The sequence below is a fragment of the Dryobates pubescens genome, chromosome 28 (genome assembly GCF_014839835.1).
Source record: "Dryobates pubescens isolate bDryPub1 chromosome 28, bDryPub1.pri, whole genome shotgun sequence".
Taxonomy (NCBI): domain Eukaryota; kingdom Metazoa; phylum Chordata; class Aves; order Piciformes; family Picidae; genus Dryobates; species Dryobates pubescens.
In genome coordinates this window covers 633,670-652,073 of record NC_071639.1, presented here as the reverse complement: position 1 = coordinate 652,073, position 18,404 = coordinate 633,670, and the positions used below count along the sequence as shown (strand labels likewise).

The 18,404-nt window shown below is 54.1% G+C and overlaps 2 protein-coding genes across 2 annotated transcripts in view; one reads left to right on the top strand and one right to left on the bottom strand.

Moving 5' to 3' along the window:
- The window catches only part of LOC104296270 (gastrula zinc finger protein XlCGF26.1), a 63,842-nt gene extending 47,377 nt beyond the window's left edge, over positions 1 to 16,465 (bottom strand). Inside the window, exon 1 of the mRNA XM_054173975.1 lies at positions 15,490 to 16,465. Coding sequence (XP_054029950.1) covers positions 15,490 to 16,465 — 976 coding nt within the window. The remainder of the gene's footprint in view (positions 1 to 15,489) is intronic.
- Positions 1,327 to 2,259, top strand: LOC128898627 (olfactory receptor 14A16-like). The gene has a single exon (XM_054174106.1). It carries the CDS (start codon positions 1,327 to 1,329, stop codon positions 2,257 to 2,259), a length of 933 nt encoding a protein of 310 aa, XP_054030081.1.
- Positions 16,466 to 18,404: the final 1,939 nt, after the last annotated feature.

The window sequence follows — 18,404 nt, the reverse complement described above, 5'->3', positions numbered from 1 at the left end:
TACCCTGATCACTGCTCACCCTCGCTCCCCACTGCTCCTAGCAGAGCTCTGAGCCACAGGTGAGGGACAGGATCTGCCTTGCCAGGGGCTGGGGGTCAGGGCTTGGCCCTTTGGATCAATGTAACCCCTCCAGATTTACTCAGTAGCAGAGCCACCTTTAGCTGCTTGTCCTGACCTGTCAGCACTGCCTCAGTTCTCTGCTCTCCCCAGACAGTGAGGATGCTTCCCCTGTAGTATCCCCAAGTGGAACCTATTAATACTGCAAGAAACTTCAGAGTCTGACTCTGACTTCTTGAGAGGTTTCATCAACTTCCTCTCAGTCCCTGAGGTTTACCTGGCACCAAAGCCACCAGAGGGCTCCTTTAAATGCCCTGGGCTGATCCTCTGCAGCTGAGCTGGGCCAGGCTCCTGGGCTGCATGGAGCTGTGCCCAGGAGCAGCTCCTCTGCACAGAACAGCAGGGCTGAGGGCACTGCCAGAGGATCTCAGGGAGATGAGCAAGGAAGAAAGAGCTTCAAGGTGGCCAGGACTGGGAGGATGCTGAGAGCTCAGTGGAGGAGAAGTCACTGCAGTTGCAGACATGGTGAGTCTGAGATGCTCTTGAGCCTTTCCTGGCAGGGACAGCTCCAGGCAGGAGAGATAGGGGCTGGGGATGAGGGGAAGGTGCCAAGAAGCCCTGGGGCAGGCCGTGTTCAGGCTGCTCTCTCGGTACTTCTCTGCAGATGTCTCTGAGTGCTGTCTGCTGGGCAATGACTCTTTAGAACATCTCATCTCCAGGTTCCCTGACTGCTCTGCCCCTCCTGCTGGGCTTGGAGCTGCCCCCAGGAAGGCCCAGCTCTCCCATGGGGTACTGGGCCGTGCTGAGCCTTTCCTTGGGGGCCAGCACTCTGCTCCCAGAGTCCTTTGATTCTCTTCATGAGAGGCTGTGTCCTGCTCTGTCTCTCACAGCTGCACCTCTGGGCTGGGACAGGGAAGAGTTCACAGAACTGTCCTTTGAAGCAGTGCTCCCCTGCTCTCCTCAGAGCAGAGAGAGCTGGGGGGATTCTAAGGGCTAATTGGGCATAACATCTGCAAGGCAGCACAGGGGAAAGTGCAGGGCACAGGGAACAGCCTGATGGGCAGAGTAGCTCCACTGTAGCAGAGCCAAGATGAGTCCTTGGCAGCACATGGCCTGAGTTCCTGCTCCTCACAGCAGCCTCAGCCAGAACAAAGCAGACAGCAAATCCACTTCAACTGGAGGGTTGCTGTGAGCCCTGAAGTGCTGCTTCTCAGAGGAGTCTGTCATCAAGTTTTGCTTTCTTTTCTTAGACATTCCCACAGGCAGCAGATGGCCAACAGCAGCTCCAGCACCCACTTCCTCCTCCTGCCCTTCACAGGCACAAGGCAGCTGCAGCTCCTGCACTTCTGCCTCTTCCTGGCCATCTACCTGGCTGCCCTGCTGGGCAATGGCCTCATCATCACCACCATAGCTGGGGACCACCACCTCCACACCCCCATGTACTTCTTCCTCCTCAACCTCTCCCTCACTGACATAGGCTGCATCTCCACCACCGTTCCCAAATCCATGGCCAATTCCCTGAGGGACACCAGGGACATTTCCTTCCCAGGATGTGCTGCTCAAGTGTTTTCCTTTCTCTTTATGATGTCAGCAGAGTATTTTCTCCTCACCACCATGTCCTACGATCGCTATGTTGCCATCTGCAGACCCCTGCACTATGAGACCCTCCTGGGCAGCAGAGTTTGTGTCCACCTGGCAGCAGCTGCCTGGGGCTGTGGGGCTCTCAATGCTCTGCTGCACACAGCCAATACATTTTCCCTGCCCCTCTGCCAGGGCAATGCTCTGGACCAGTTCTTCTGTGAAATCCCCCAGATCCTCAAGCTCTCCTGCTCCACATCCTACCTCAGGGAACTTTGGCTCATTGTGCTCAGTGCCTGCTTATTCTTTGTCTGTTTTGTGTTCATGGTGGTGTCCTATGTGCAGATCTTCAGGGCAGTGCTGAGGATCCCCTCTCAGCAGGGACGCCACAAAGCCTTTGCCACCTGCCTGCCTCACCTGGCTGTGGTCTCCCTGTTTCTCAGCACCTCCTTCTTTGCCTACCTGAAGCCTCCCTCTGTCTCCTCCCCACCCCTGGATCTTGTAGTGGCAGTTCTGTACTCGGTGGTGCCTCCAGCAGTGAACCCTCTCATCTACAGCCTGAGGAGCCAGGAGCTCAAGGCTGCCCTGAGCAAACTGATCACTGGATGCTTTCAGAAGCAGTAAACTCTTCTGCAGAGCAGTTCTGATGTCACTCAGTGCAGGCCCAGCCTGCCAGCTTCTGTACTTGGTGGTGGTGGTGTTTTACCCTTTATCAAACTGTCATCCCTTTTCTAACCCACTCTCTGCTTTGCTGACCAAGAGTTTGTGCAGCAGGACCTCTGCTCTTTGCTTGGTTAAAAAAATACAGAACCTTTCATCAACCTTTTCTTTCCTGAGGTCCTTCCTCCAGGACTTCTCCAGAGCTTCAGGGCCTGTGCAGATCTGGGGGAGAAAAGAGTGGCAGCACAGCAGCACTGCCAGGGAGCAGCAGCACCTGGACTTCCAGGGCTGTTCCCTTTCCACTTCCAGCCTCTCCTGGGTCAGTGCAAGGCCTGAGTGCTGTGGCAGCTCGGTCATTGCTCTGCTGCATGCCAGTCCTATGAGCACAGGCAGGGACAGGCCATGGGAACTACTGTGTCTGATCTGACCCCAAGAGCAGTTCCACAAAGACAGATGATCTGCTCAGGGCAGGGGCTGAAGGCTTGGGGCTTCATCCAACATTTCTCTCCAGAGCAGGCCCAAGAAAGCGTCCCAGGGATGCAAACAGCAGGGAACAGCTCAGGTGTGAGTGTGCAGGGCTGGGGCACACAGCAGTGTCCTGACACAGACAGGCCTCCTGCTAGAGGCCTGAAGGAGCAGCAGAGCAGGCTCTGCTCTGTGTCTCTGTTCACTGGACAGCCTGGGGAAGCTGTCCCAGGGCAGTCATCCTGCTCTAGCCACTCACCACCGTTTCCACCACTGGTCTCTCACCACCACTTGCAAAGTTTCTTTGTCCCCCAGTTGCAGGTCACAGGATCAGAAGGTTAGCAGTGGCTGCTGGCATTGCACAGATGAGATGCAAGCATGGACACCATGTGTGGGGTGAGAGGAACCTGAGTGAGCACAAACACCATCAGCTGTTGCTGGGGTACCAAGCACTGGAGGTGTGAGGTGCCTCCCAGCCTCTGGCAGGGGCAGCAGGAGGCCAGGGACACTCTGCCTGCTGCAGTGCAGAGCTTGTGTGCGAGTGATGGGGAAAGACTCTGTCTGAACATCCTGAGGTGCAGAAGCAGTTCTTGAGGCCAGCTCAGGTGTGGACACCTGACAGAGCTCTGACATTTCTGTGTCTGACTGCAGAACAAACCTCAGTGCCCCAGGAAGACTCATCTCAGGCATCCTGCACAGGCTCATTACAAATGTTGCTCTCTGCTCACATCACCCTTCCTGGCTGTGCCCTGAAATGTTCACAGAGCCATCAGAGAGGTTCTTGCTCCTTGGAAAAGGAATCTTCAGGAAGGCCAAGAAGGAGGCTGGGGTAAACTACAGGCTGGTCACCCTCAGCACAGACGTGGTGCTGGGTCAAAAGTGATAGGTCAGACACTCCTGAGGCCATCTGCAGGCTTGTGAAGGACAAGAGAGAGATCATCAAACCTGTCTGGGCAGGGGCAAGAAGAGGATGTTTTGTGCCTTGACCTTAGCCATGGCTTTGCCATGCTCTCCCATGGTCTCTGCAGAACCAGACTGGGGACAGCAGGACTGAGGAAATGGATGAGGTGTTGTGTGGGAAGGTGGGTGGTGGATCAAGCATAAATGTCACCAGGGCAGAGTCCTCCTGGCAGCCACTTCCCAGTGGCATCCCTCAGGACAAGCCCTTGGTACAATCTCTTCATCAGCTCCCTGCACCTTCTGACCCAGGGCCTCTGAAGCTCCTTTGGGGATGAAGCCAAACTGGGCTCAGGCCTTGAGGGATCTCATCTGCTTAAGCCTGCCCTGAGCAGGGTGACTGGACAAGATGATGTGCAGGAGCCTCTTCCACAGATCAGCAGGACACATCCAGCAGCTCCTCTGAGGGAAGTTTCTCTACTCAGACCCTTGGTAGGAAATCTGCCAGATGGATTTGATGAAACTTTGATCTGTACAGCCTCTGGCCACAAGGAGGGTGTGGTTGGGTGTGGGATCATGTGGTCAGTTGTGTCTCAGGAGCTCATCATTCAGTAGGAATCAATGAGTGTGAAGGGGCTGTGAGGTCAGTTCTGCCTGGGGAGGGGATTGGCCAACAGCAGGAACACAGCTGGAAAGGGACTGTGAGGTCAGTTGTGTCTGCAGGAGCTGACAGGGCAGCCCTGGGCTTCTGGCTGGCAGGTTTGCTTTTCAGCTCCCATCTGGCAGCATCTCTGCCAGGCCAGCAGAAGGCACCGGGCTGGCACAGGGACTATGAGATGCCTTCTGCCACAGGGCCTGGGCTCACTGCAGGAAGGGGCTCAGGTTTTGGTTGCTGTGTCTCTGCTGCCTCAGTCCATGATGGGACAGCAGCAGCTGCAGGGCTTGGTTGTGTCTACCTGAGAAGCTGCAAGGCCAACAGCCTTGGGAGCTCATGGTGAGGCCACTTGTGTGTGCTCAGGTGGAAGGCCACAGAAGGCTGATGGGTTGGGTGCCTGCCTGAAGGGTTCTTTCCCTCATGCTGGAGCTTCCCTTGGAGGTAGGAAGCAGCAGGAGAGAGGAACAGTGCCACACAGTGCAGCTTGGCAGGTGGAGACTGGACATGAGGAGGAAGAAACCTCTCTCAAATGTTGGTGCTGTGGTTGAGGAGTTCTCCAGAAGCAGTCTGAGATCAGCTGAGTGTGAGTGTGGACAGATGTCAGTGAAGGTCTGGAAATGCCAAGGTGGGGAAGTGAGATGAGGGTCTGCAGCTGGCAGGGAAACAGAAGCAGCTGTAAGTCAGCATAGGACAACCTGTGCTGGAGATGGCAAAGGGCACTGGCAAGGCTGGGAGTCATCAAGACAACCCAAGGCTTTGCCTCCTTGGCTCTGGCAACCATCTGCTACCAAGGCCTGGGAGGAGACCTGGGGCTAAGGCACTGGGAGGGCCTCACTGCCTCTTTACACAGCCCCAGGAAGGCTGGGGGCTGCCATCCCCTTGTCCTTCACTCAGCATCACAAACCCCACACCCACTGCCCTTGGAAGAGCCTTGACCCACACACAAGGGACAGGATCTGCCTGCCCAGGAGCTGTGCTCAGGACTTGGCCTTCTGCTTCATAAACCCAAGCTAGGGTTTGCTGCCCTGCACTTTGCCTTTGCCTTGCTGCACTCATGGCCTGCAGTGAGCTGCTCTAATGAGTCCCTGGAGAGGCTGTGTCAGTAACAACCCTCACTGAGGCCAATCAGTGCTTCCAGGTACTTGGAGTTTTGCTTGAACTTCTTGAGCAGTTTCTTCAGGCTTCTCTCAGAACCTGAGGCTCATGCAGTGAGCCCCAAGTGCCCTAAGGAGCTCTTTGTGTCTCTCTCATTCTCTTGAAGCTGCCAAAGTGCACCTAATCAAAGTCATTTGATTATGTCAAAAGCAAAGTATTTGATTGCTTTTCAGTCTAGAGCAGAGGTGAGAATTCACCAATGATCCCACTCCAGGCTGTCTCACCAGGAGGTCTGGACTGGGAGGAGAAGCAGTCCCTTGAGGTCTGACAGCGTATGGACAACCTTGCTCCTCACCCTCCCAATCTCTCCCTTCCTCTCATTGCTCACCTGGGGCTTACTTCACGCTTTTATCAGATTTCTCCACTGCTCTCTGCAGCTGGAGCTCACAGCTCCATGGCACCATCTCCCCCCTGCTCTCCTTAAAGAACTGGCTGCACACAGCCACAGAAGAATTGTTCCTCTTTAGAAGCAAAGCAAAGCCAAGCCTGAGAAAGTTGCCTCAGCAATCCAAGCCCTCTGGAACCATCTGCTCTGCACAAGCTGTCTTTTAGCAGGTTGCCTCTCTACAAGCATGTGGCAAGCCCAACAAGTTAGGACCTGGTTATGACTTATTCAGCCAGTCAGCATTTCTGGAGAGTGAGCAGGAGATCAAAAGGTTGGATCCCAGCAGCCCTTACTCATTCAAAGGTGACTCAGCAGAACGTGTCCTAATCAAACGGCCTCTGCGTGACAGAGGGGATAAGGACAAGGCTGACTCTGACTGACTGCAAGGGACCCTGAATTCAAATCTATTTCTCTGGCTGTGCCTGGATGGAAGCACAAAGCACACAGACACAGGGACAGAGAGAGCTGGGTGCAGTGCATTACAGAAACCCCCACCCTGTGACAGCAAAGGCGTCTGTCCCAACACACAGAGGTAGAGAGGTGGCTGGCAGAGAGGCTGCCTGGACTTCAGGTTCCTTCTGCTGGAGCTCAGAGCAAACACTCACAAAGCTTTGGCATTCTCAGAGGACAAGAACTGAGCCTGGAGAAGTCTGACTTGGTCCTGGTTGGAACAAGCATTTGAAATGTTCTAAAGGGAGTCAATAAATTTGTGTAGTTTGGAATCCTCAAGTGTGGCTAACAAAGAGACCATGGCAGAACTCATGGAGGTAGCTAACCTTTAGGCCACAGAAGTCTCCTAAGCTAACAGGACAGATGCTGTGGTTCACTGCTCAAGTGTTCACAAGGCCGCAGAAGCCTTCCAAGACAGGAAGAAGATCAAGCCACAGATACTTCCCTGGACAAGAACAAGATCAGGCTGTGAGTACTTTGCTGGACAGGCACCAGGGAAGGGCAATTTGAACACAGAAATCTTGTCAAGTGGTGGACAAGGAGCAGCAGCTGCTGCAGAAGAGGCACAAGCAAGATGAAGTTACTGAATCAAGGCTGAGGCTCTGCACACCGGAAGTTCATCTTGGGGCCTGAAGTTCAGATGGCAGCACAGGAGGCTTCCTGCTCCCGTCGCTGCTTCTGGCTTCCAGGTTTTGTTGGGTGTTGGCTGCTCCAGTGGGCTTGTGTGGTGGGTTGAGGGAAAAGGCCCAGCTTTCCCTCCCCCACTAAGAAGGAAAAAAACCCACAGCTAACTCAGCTGGAAAAGCAAAGGAAATGCTCTGTTTCCAAGCAATGGGGAAATGCAGGATATGTATACACAATAGAGACAGTATTGACAATATATATACAGAAATGTACAGCAAAGAAAGATACAGGAACAAGACCCCCTCCTCTGGACAGAGGGGCATTCCCCCCTGGGCCTCCTTCTCTCCCCTACCCCCCTTTATTCCCAAAGAGGGTTAGAGAGAGAACAAGGCAGTTATTAAGGAAGAAAACTTTTAGTAGGCCTCCAGGACTAGTGCAGAATTAGTGCTTGTCTTATCCAAGGTCGTTCTGGCTAGATGCCCAGAAGCAGACAGGCTGGGAAGGGAGAGCAAAGAGGAACACTGAACAAGATTCTAACTGCACTAAAACTTAAAGCTGCATTCTACCACTCTACCAACAAAATTCACTTAGAATATCGATGTTTACAAAACATTCAGCTAGAGTGTCCCAGCACTGCCCCTTTCTTAAAGGCACAGCCTCAAACGGTCACAGCTTGGGAGCTGCCCCAGCAAGGCCCAGCTCTGCTGCATGGTCCTGGCTAGTGCTGAGCCATCCCTCACAGGGTTAGAGATGGTTTGGTCTTCCTGGGTCAGCACTGCCACCTCTGTTGTCTGAGCCAGGAGAGATCAAAAGACAGGGCCTGGGCTAGTAACCTCTCTGCCAGTGCTGCAAGGCTCAGGAACAGGGGGGGATGAGGCTGCTCCCTAAGTACCAGGGTGTCTCTGTCCCCCCCAGCACAGGAACCTGGGGACTCGGCACAGGTATTAGAGGTCTGACCTCCCGTCATGGTGAGAACTGGGAGTCTGAGGGCCCTTCTCCATTCCTTGCCCTATGTAGTGGTTTGGCCCTGGCTGGGGGCCAGATGCCCACCAGAGCCCCTTCTTAGCTGGACAGGGGAGAGGGGAAAAGAGAACCAAAGGCAGTTGTAAGGCAGAAGCAATTTCCTGACACTGATAAGCCCAAGCAACAGACTGTGTGCAAGCAAAGCAGAGAGAGAAGTGAACCTCTGCTGCCCAGCAGCACAGGGGGGATGCTCTGGGGCAGCAGGGCTCTAGCTGTAGTGGTTCCTCTGGAGGAGAGAGGCCATGGGACGAATCTCCCCAGGTGGGAACCTAAGAGAGGAGATCACAGAATGCTTAGATGTCCTTCACGTCCCTGTGGGAGCCTGGAGGTTGCTAAGTGATGTTGTACCTCGGAGCCGTGTGAGAAAGGAGGGGAGTTTGGGTTCTGAAAGTGAATCATGAAATGTTAATAAGGCAAATATGACATTAATAAAAGTATTAATTATTATTGATTCGTGTGGAGAATTGCCAGAGACTTACTCCCAGGTGGGGGCTTAGGGCTGTAGTATATTTACAAGGGCTTTGTGCAGGGGCCAGGCAGTAGGAACAATTGAAACAGCAGGAAGCAAAGTGTGCAAATCACCCTGGGGAAGGGAACCTGCGGTTGGGTTCTGATGCTTGTCCCCCAGGGGCAGCCTCGAGGGCTGCCCCTTGCCAAAGGGCAGCAGCTCAGACAGAGCCTTCCCCAAGAGGCTTTCTGGAGATCACCAACTCCTCACCAGATGAATTCTCTGTGGGGCTGCAGTAGAGTCCAGGCTGCACAGAGCAAGGGGAGTTCCACCCGTGGGCAGTGGTGCTGCTGCTGTCCCTCAGCCGGGAGCGGCTGCTGGGGCGCTCTGGGGTGCTGCTGGCTGGCAGGGTTGTGTCACTGTGCCAAGGGCCGGGCTGGCCGCGGCACGACGGCAGGCGGTGCTCGAAGCTTCCCAGGGCTCCAGGCTGTGCTGGGGCTCCAGGCTCTGGAGGGAAGGGATGGCATCCAGAGGGACCTGGACAGGCTTGGCAGCTGAGCCTGTATGGCATACATGAGCTTCAACAAGGACAAGTGTAAGGTCCTGCCCCTAGTTTGGGGCAATCCCAAGCACAGATCCATTCTGGGGGCTGAGAGGATGGAGAACAGCCCTCTGGAGAAGGATTTGAAGGCTCTGGTTAATGAGAAGCTCAACAGGATCCAGCAATGTGCACTCCCAGCCCAGAAGCCAAATGTCTCCTGTGCTGCACCTCCAGTAGTGGAGGCAGCAGGTGGAGGAGGGAATTCTGCTTCTCTGATCCACTTTGCTGAGACCCCTCCTGCAGTGCTGGGTTCAACTCTGGAGTCTTTGGCACAGGAGAGACATGGACCTGTTGGAGCAGGGACCTGAGAAGGCCACAGCAATGCTGGGAGAGCTGGAAGCCGCCTACTGTGAGGCTAGGCTGAGAGAGTTGACCTTGTTCAGCCTGGAGAAGGGAAGGCTCCAGGGAGACCTTCTGGTGGCCTGTCAGTGCTTAAAGAGGCCAATCACAAAGCTGGGGACAGATTTTAAGCAGGGCCTGTTGTGACAGGACAAGGGGTGATGGCTTGAACTAAAGGAGGAGGATTCAGGCTGCAGAGAAGGAAGAAATGTTTGACAGTGAGGGTGGTGAGACCCTGCTCCTGGCTGCCCAGAGAGGTGGGAGATGCCACATCCCTGCAACCATTCCAGGTCAGGTTGTTTGGGGCTCTGAGCAACCTGCTCTAGATGCAGATGTCTCTGCTGACTGCAGAGGGTTGGACTGGATGACCTTGAAAGGTGCCTTCCTACCCAAACCATCCCATGAGTCTATGGTGGCCCCCCTCTCCCAGAGGCCAGACCAGCAACTCTGTGACATCAGTGCCAGGGCCAAGGGCACTGTGGCACCCTGAGCCCTGCAGCAGCTGCTGCTCTGCTGGTGCCCAGCCCTCCATTCCTGCAGCCTCTGTGTGCAGCTGGCAGCAAGGACTCTGCTGTCCCTCCTCATCTTGCTGGCCCTGTGCTGGCACACACACGGCAAATGGGGCACCTGTGTGTGAGTGGCACCACGCTGGGGGAGGGAGCTTGGGCAACCCTGAGGGGGTTCACTGGGAGTGCCCCTTGTGCCCTGTGGCCATACCACAGCTTCTTGACCCACTGTGGCATCCTCAGCTCCTGGCCACCTCTGCTGCATGTAGAGAAGGATCACTTTGGTCAGAGATGAATCCCCTTGGGACCTGCCAGGCCTCAGAGGTCAGAGGGGCTTGGGGTGGCTGCACTAGGCTCTTAGGCATAGAATTATAGAATCATGAAGGTTGGAAAAGATCTCTAAGAGCATCAAGTCAAAGCATTGACAACACCACCACCACCATGGCCATTAAACCATGGCCCAGAGCCCCATGGCTACACTGCTACTGAACACCTCCCAGGCATGGGGACTCCACCACCTCCCCGGGCAGCCTGCTCCAATGTCTGACCACTCCTGCAGCAAAGAAATTCTTCCTAATCTGTCCACTGGCACAACTTCAGGCCATTTCCTCTCCTCCTATGACCTGACCCTAGAGAGAAGAGACTGATCCCCACCTCACTGCAGCCTCCTTTCAGGGAGCTGGAGAGAGACAGCTCTTGCCTGACTCTCTTTTTCTCCAGACGGAACAAATGCAGCTGCCTCAGCTGCTCCTCACCAAACATCTTCTGCAGCACTTTCACCACCTTTGTGGTCAGATGGCAGCACAGGAGGCTTCCTGCTCCCATCACTGCTTCTGGCTTCCAGGTTTTGTTGGGTGTTGGCTGCTCCAGTGGGTTTGGGAGCTGCCCCAGCAAGGCCCAGCTCTGCTGCATGGTCCTGGCCAGTGCTGAGCCATCCCTCACAAGGTTGGAGATGGTTTGGTCTTCCTGGGTCAGCACTGCCACCTCTGTTGTCTGAGCCAGGAGAGATCAAAAGACAGGGCCTGGGCCAGGAACCTCTCTGCCAGTGCTGCAAGGCTCAGGAACAGGGGGGATGAAGCTGCTCCCTAAGTACCAGGGTGTCTCTGTCCCCCCAGCACAGGAACCTGGGGACTTGGCACAGGTATTAGAGGTCTGACCTCCCGTCATGGTGAGAACTGGGAGTCTGAGGGCCCCTCTCCATTCCTTGCCCCATGTAGTGGTTTGGCCCTGGCTGGGGGCCAGATGCCCACCAAAGCAAATCGGTCACTCCCCTTCTTAGCTGGACAGGGGAGAGGGGTGTGGTAGGTTGAGAGAGGGCCTAGCTCTCCCTCCCCCACAGAGTAAGAAACCACAGCTAAACTCAGTCGGAGAAGCAAATTATATTCACAAGCATATATAAAAAGCAGGTTATATATAACACAATCTATACAGTATTTACAAGATATATACAGAAATATACAGCAAAGAAAAATAATACAACAAAATTCCCTCCTTAGGGAGGAAGGTTTCCTTCCCTGTAACCCCTTCTCTCCCCCCTTACCTCCCTTTTTTCCCAAAAAGGGGCTAGAGAGAGAAAGAAAGATAAGTTATTAAGGAAAAGAATTGTTATTAAGCTTCAAAAGCACATGCAGGATTAGCTTTGCTTATCTCAAGGTCAGCTCCACTTAGTTTGCTGAGAAGCAGGCAGGCAGAACAGGCTGAAACCCAAACTAAGAAAAAATTCCAACTGCCCCAAAACTTAAAGTTGCATTCTGCCCATCCACCAATGAAATTCATTTAGAATATCATGTCTTCATTTTGATACAAAAACATTCAGCCAGAGTGTTCCCAACACTGTCTCTCTCTTAAAGGCACAGCCTCAAATGGTCACAAGGGGAAAAGAGAACCAAAGGAGTTGTAAGGCAGAAGTAATTTTCTAACACTGCTAAGCCCAAGCAACAGACTGTGTGCAAGCAAAGCAGAGAGAGAAGTGAACCTCTGCTGCCCAGCAGCACAGGGGGGATGCTCTGGGGCAGCAGGGCTCTAGCTGTAGTGGTTCCTCTGGAGGAGAGAGGCCATGGGACGAATCTCCCCAGGTGGGAACCTAAGAGAGGAGATCACAGAATGCTTAGATGTCCTTCACGTCCCTGTGGGAGCCTGGAGGTTGCTAAGTGATGTTGTACCTCGGAGCCGTGTGAGAAAGGAGGGGAGTTTGGGTTCTGAATGTGAATCATGAAATGTTAATAAGGCAAATATGACATTAATAAAAGTATTAATTATTATTGATTCGTGTGGAGAATTGCCAGAGACTTACTCCCAGGTGGGGGCTTAGGGCTGTAGTATATTTACAAGGGCTTTGTGCAGGGGCCAGGCAGTAGGAACAATTGAAACAGCAGGAAGCAAAGTGTGCAAATCACCCTGGGGAAGGGAACCTGCGGTTGGGTTCTGATGCTTGTCCCCCAGGGGCAGCCTCGAGGGCTGCCCCTTGCCAAAGGGCAGCAGCTCAGACAGAGCCTTCCCCAAGAGGCTTTCTGGAGATCACCAACTCCTCACCAGATGAATTCTCTGTGGGGCTGCAGTAGAGTCCAGGCTGCACAGAGCAAGGGGAGTTCCACCCGTGGGCAGTGGTGCTGCTGCTGTCCCTCAGCCGGGAGCGGCTGCTGGGGCGCTCTGGGGTGCTGCTGGCTGGCAGGGTTGTGTCACTGTGCCAAGGGCTGGGCTGCACTTCTTCTGCAGCACTTTCACCACCTTTGTTCTCTGCACATGCTCCAGCACCTCAGTGTCTCTTATACTGCAGCTCCCAAAACTGAAGTTGATGTACAGCCCCACCAGTGCCCAGCACAGGACACTAGCACTTGCCAGCTCCTGCTGCCTACACCAGCCCTCATTCAAGCCAGGATGCTGGTGGACTTCTTGGCCACCTGAGTACACAGTGGCTCATGTTCAGCTGCTGTCAACAAGCACCCCCAGAGCCTTTTTGGCTGAGCAGTTTCCAGCCACTCTGCCCCAAGCCTGCAGCATCCCTAACCCTGGGCTCCTGGAGAGGCTGACAGAATCCCCAGGCCTGCTGGAAGGTAGCAGGGTTGCTGCTGAGCTAGTGGAAAGCTTCTCAGAAGCCCCAAACATGCAGGAATGCTGCAGGGCTGTTGCTGGCCCCATGAAACAGCTAACACAAGTCCTAGCACTGCTAGAGTGCAGCTGGGCCACTGGAGGGCCAATGGAAGTACCACAGGAAGCCTTGGGCCTGGTGGAAGGGAGCAGATCCACAGGCAGCTTCCAAGGGCCCACTGGATGGCAACAGGGCCACTGCTGGGCTACTGGAAAGCCTCCAGCAACCCTTCTGGGAGGCAGCAGGGGCAGTGCTGGGCTGGAGCAGAGCCCAAGGGAATCCCCAGGCCTTCTGCAATGGAGCAGGCTCAGGTGTGGGGCCATGGAAAGGCCACTGAATGTCTTCCAGCAGGCCCAGGGCTTCTCTCAGCTATTGCTTGGGCTTTCCACTAGCCCACAAGTGGCCTGGGGACACTGTCAGCCTTTCCACTTGCCCACCACAGGCCCTGCTGCACTCCAGGAGACCTGAGGCTTCCAACAGGATTTCCATAAAGACACCAGTGACCCTCCTGCTGTCACAGCCCCATTTCAGAGTGCTGATGGAGTCACAGCAGCCCCTGAGAACAGGCTGCCATGGCATGAGGAATGGATGGACCCCAACATTGGATAATGAGATTCAGAAATGCAGAGAGGAGAGAATCTCAGCAGTCCTCTCAGAAGTTCTTTATTACAGCCTTGGCAGAAATCCACAGCATGACAGAGTCTCAGAGGCTCCTCAACAGAAGGCACAGAAGCCCTTCACAGAAGTAGCTCACAGAAGTCCCTAGCAGCCCTCACCCCCCAATGGTCTCTGTTGCTCCATAGCAGCTGTTTAAATTCTCTTTCTTATTAGACCCTTAACCAACAAACCCCAGTCACAGCTAAAAGCATCTGGATTTCCCCTCTAAATCTCAACACAATCCTTATTCTAAAGCACTATCATGAATGTGCAGACCCAAACCATTCTCTAATAGCCTTGTTCTAAACTCTCGGCTTATGCCAACACCAGGGATCGATGCCAAACCAAAAGACTCTGTTAAAATCAAACCAGGGAAGTAACCTCTCAATAAAGAAAAAAGGCAAAAAGGATTTTACATTCCAGAGAGCTCTTTTGAAATGCACACAGAGAAAGTCCTAAATCATTCAACCTAGGAGAGAACTTTTGACCTATGAACTGACAAACAACTTCTTCTATGTAAAATGACTCCAAACTGATTTTAATTGCAATTTCTCCAGTCACAAAACTTTTTCATTATCTCTGACCACCAGTACCACTATTTCACTCTTATCAGTTGCTATCCCCTTTGGTGGTATCAAGATCACTCCGTCCCTATTGCTGTTGTCTGTTCTTCTTGTCTATGCTGATTATTTACAGTCACTTGATCCTAGATGATTCCATTCTATCCCAGATTATCCTCTTACTTATTTACTTTTACTTCTCAGCTGGTATTACAATTCTTTCCTGTGTCCTGAAGACCATGACATTTGCACAGGCACTTTCAGCTTCCAGTGCAGCAGCTTGAACACAGAACTTGTGGATTTGTGCAGCAGCTCAGCCAGCTCCAGCTTGCATAGCAACAACTCACAGTTCTGCCAGGCACACTGCTTTGAGCTGCAGAGCTAAGTTCAGAGCCAAGTGTAAGACAGACGTCCTGGGGGAGTATTTCTGGGCACTGTGCTGAGGCACAGCATCCTTTCTTGCAATGATTTGACTCTTTACACTCTTAAACCTCCCAATACCTCCTCAACATTTAAAGAACTCTCTTCCTACTTCGGGGGGGGGTGGGGGTGTGGGGGGGGGAGTGGAAGCTTGAGGGAAGCCCTAGGTCATCAGGCATCCATCAGGAATGATGCTCAGATAGAGAGAAGGCTTGTGGACACCCCAGGCCTGCTGGAATGCATCAGAGCCCCTTTGTAGCAAGCTGAGAGAAGCTTTCAAACAGCTTCCAAAGACCTTCCTGAGATCCCCTCTACACCCTTCAGTGATTCTAAAAATCAATCCCAGAAACCTCCAGACCCTCCAAAACACCTAACATCCCTTGACACAACAAGAAACTCCACCCTTCTGATATGTCCAAGACTGTTCCCAGCAAGACACTCTCAAGACTCTGAGAACCTCACTTTGACCTCCCTGAACTGGGCACACAGCTCCAGCCCCATTCCTAGGGAAAAATGCCCTCAACATTTGGGCATTGTGGACAGGAATGTCTGAAATAAGAGGAAACAGACAGGATTTGGATAACTTTGGATTTCTATTGACACAGCTGGGCAATGGACACAGGGTTTTATAGCCCAGAGAGACATAAAGAATTGGGGAAGTACCAGAAAAAAGCCGGCAAAGCTGAACCCAGCTCCAATGGCAGATCAGCGCTGTAATTGTTCTAATCAGCACTAATTGGTGTTCAGAAGGGCAGGAGGTGTTTGTCCCTGCCAGAGCCCCCAGCCTCTGAGAAATGCAGAGGTAAAAGAGGTTATTTTGGTGGTGGAAAGGCCCTCTCAGGGGGATCACGATTATCCCAACAAATTCTGTGTGGATCTATTTATACCTCCCCTCCAGTGTGGGCCGATCTCTGGTGTGGGTGCAGCGGTGCTTGGTGAGGTGTCCCGTCTGGGTGAAACCCTTGCCGCAGTCAGGACAAGTGAATGGCTTCTCACCAGTGTGCACACGACGGTGCTGAATGAGGTGTACACTCTGGGTGAAACTTTTGCGGCAGGTAGCACAGGTAAAGGGTTTCTCACCAGTGTGCACACGGCGGTGCTTGGTGAGGTTGGAACTCTGGGTGAAGGTCTTCCCGCACTCATCACAAGGGAACAGCTTCTTTCTGGTGTGCACGCGGCGATGGACGGTGAGGCTAGACCTGGTTTTGAAGCTTTTAGCGCAGTCCCAACAGAGGAAGGCCTTTTCAGTGCTGTGCACACTGCGGTGCTGGCTGAGGGCAGAGCTGTGAGTGAACTTTTTGCCGCAGTCAGCACAGCTGTACGGCCTGAGACTGGTGTGGGTGCGGCGGTGCTGAGTTAGGCCGCAGCTCTGCGTGAAACTCTTGCCGCAGTCGGCACATCTGTATGGTTTATCACCGCTGTGGATGAGTTGGTGCTGAATGAATGCAGTACTTGTGGTGAAGCTCTTGCAGCACTCAGCGCAGGGGAACAGCTTCGCTCCAGTGTGGATGCGGCGGTGGATGCTGAGGCTGCAGCTGGTTTTGAAGGTTTTTCTGCAATCCCTGCAGGTGAAGGCCTTCTCATGGGTGTGGGTGAGGTGGTGCCGGATGAGGTCAGAGCTCTGGCTGAACCTCTTGCCACAGGCACCACAGATGAAGGGCCGGGTGCTGGGGTGGGGGCAGTGATGCTTCTCCAGCTCTGAGCTAGGTCGGAAACTCTGCCCACAATCAGGGAACTGATTCTGCTGCTTGGGTGGCACAGAGGGAGCTGCTCTGGGTTCATCCTCCTCTGTACATTCCCTCTCCTTCTCATCCTGTTCACCTTCATCCTCATCACAATCCTTTTCATAATCATCCTCCTCACAGTCATCATTCTCCTCAGCAGCATCCTCCTCCATCTTGTCCTCTTTGTTCTGATCCTCCTTTCCCTTGGGGCTGCATGTTGGCTGCTCCAACTTGATTTCTAGGTGCTGCTTCTCCTCCCAGCTCTTGTCTGGGTCCTTCTGTGAGGCCATACTGCAGGAGGAAGGGGTCACAGCTGTGCAATAGGGAACATAGAAGCACCTGAACCCAGGGCCTCAAACCCTGAGATCCTGCCTGAGACATGACCTCAAACCTGCAGTTTTTGCCGCGGAGTGGGTTCAGACCTCTAACAGCTGTGCTGAGACCCCAGGTTCCTGTGATCAGGGACCTGAGGCACCCTGGGGCTTACAAGTGGTCTTGTCCCACTCTCCTCGAGCCTGGTGGCACTGACAGGATGGTTCCTGGCCCAGGCCCTGTCCTTTGATCTCTCCTGGCTCAGACAATGGAGGCAGCAGCACTGACCAAGGAACACCAAACCACCGCCAACCTTCTCCCACCACCCTCCACATCTCAATCCCACACATGGCCTCCTGCCACACAACTGACCCCCACCAACCTGGGGAGTTTGCAGAATCACACCACAGCAGATGTGCCTCAGAGCCCCTGGAGAGATGAATTGTGGAGGGCAGGAGGGGCTGGAGGAGATTGGGAGGTGTCCTGGGGCCTGAGGTCCTGCTGTTGCCCCACCCTGGGTTCTTTACCTGCTGGCCTGCTCAAAGGGGCAGGTCTCCAAACTCTGCTCTTCCCCAGCACACAGGGCAGGGCTGAGGGAGAGAGAGGGACACAGCCCCTGCCACAGAGAACCAAAGGGCTCAGAGGAGAGCACTGACCTGCAAGGGTTGGCTCAGCACTGCCCAGGACCAGGCAGCAGAGCTGAGCCTTGCTGGGGGCAGCTCCCAAGCCCAGCAGAACAGGCACAGCACACAGCCAGGGCAGCTCAAGATGGGAGGGCTCAACAAGTACAGACTCAGCTCCTAGTGCCCAGCACACAGCCCCCAGCACACAGCTGCAGGGCAGCACCACCAGACAGCTGCTTCCACACAGCCTCTCCCAGGCCTTGCCTGCAGCTTCCTTTCACTGCCTGCCCAGGGCTCTGCTGCCTGCAGCTGCATTTGACAACAGATCTTGCTCTGGCCCCACCTCTCCTCCCTGGCCTTGGCCTCACCACTCCCACACTGTGCTCAGCTCTGCCCTGCACACACCTCTCTGCTGCCCACTCCCCAAGAGAAGAACAGAGCAGCCCTGAGGACACAATGGGAGGTTCATCATCTCTGCAGATGCAGCAGAGGGGGAAGGGCCTTGGTCAGCTCCATGCAAAACCTCTTCAGCCCTCACTGGGATGCTGGAGGAATCTCTGGATCCTGCCCAAACCTGACACCTCCAGCACCCTTCACACACCTGCAGCCCAAAGAGACTCAGTGGAAAGGGTTTGGCTTCCTTCTCTCCCTGACCATTTCTCTCAGCTTTCTCCTTGCAGTTCTCCTGGAGCTGCCACTCCACAGCCCCAAGAGAAAATGAGGCTTGATGGGAGGGCACAGTGCCCATGGGCTGTTGCTCATCTCCCAGCTGACACAGGCAGAGCTGCAGCACAATTCACTCCTTTCAGCCCCTGAAATGCTGCCAGATTCTGGCAGTTCCTGCAGACACATTTGCCACCTGGGCCCTTGACCCTCTCCCCTTTTTGGGGGGACAAGGCCTAATTCCTGCCTGACCACTCCCAGGCCCTTCCCTCATCCCCAGCCCATCCATGGCCCTGCCGCCTTGGCTGTCCCATGGCCCTGTGTCCCCCAGCTCCACTGCCACTGCAGCTGGAAGGGTGCAGTGGGAAATGCTGTGGCTGAGAAAGCCTCTAAGGAACTGGGCTGGAAGCAGCAGCACAAGAATGGAAGGGGCCTGAGACTAAAGGCTGGGATCAGCTGGAGGGCTGAAAGAACAGCACTAAACCAAGGGGGGGTTACAGATGAGGGGTGAGGA

Coding starts and splice junctions, on each gene's coding strand:
- LOC128898627 (XM_054174106.1), top strand. CDS start 1,327: ATGGCCAACAGCAGCTCCAGCACCCACTTCCTCCTCCTGCCCTTCACA.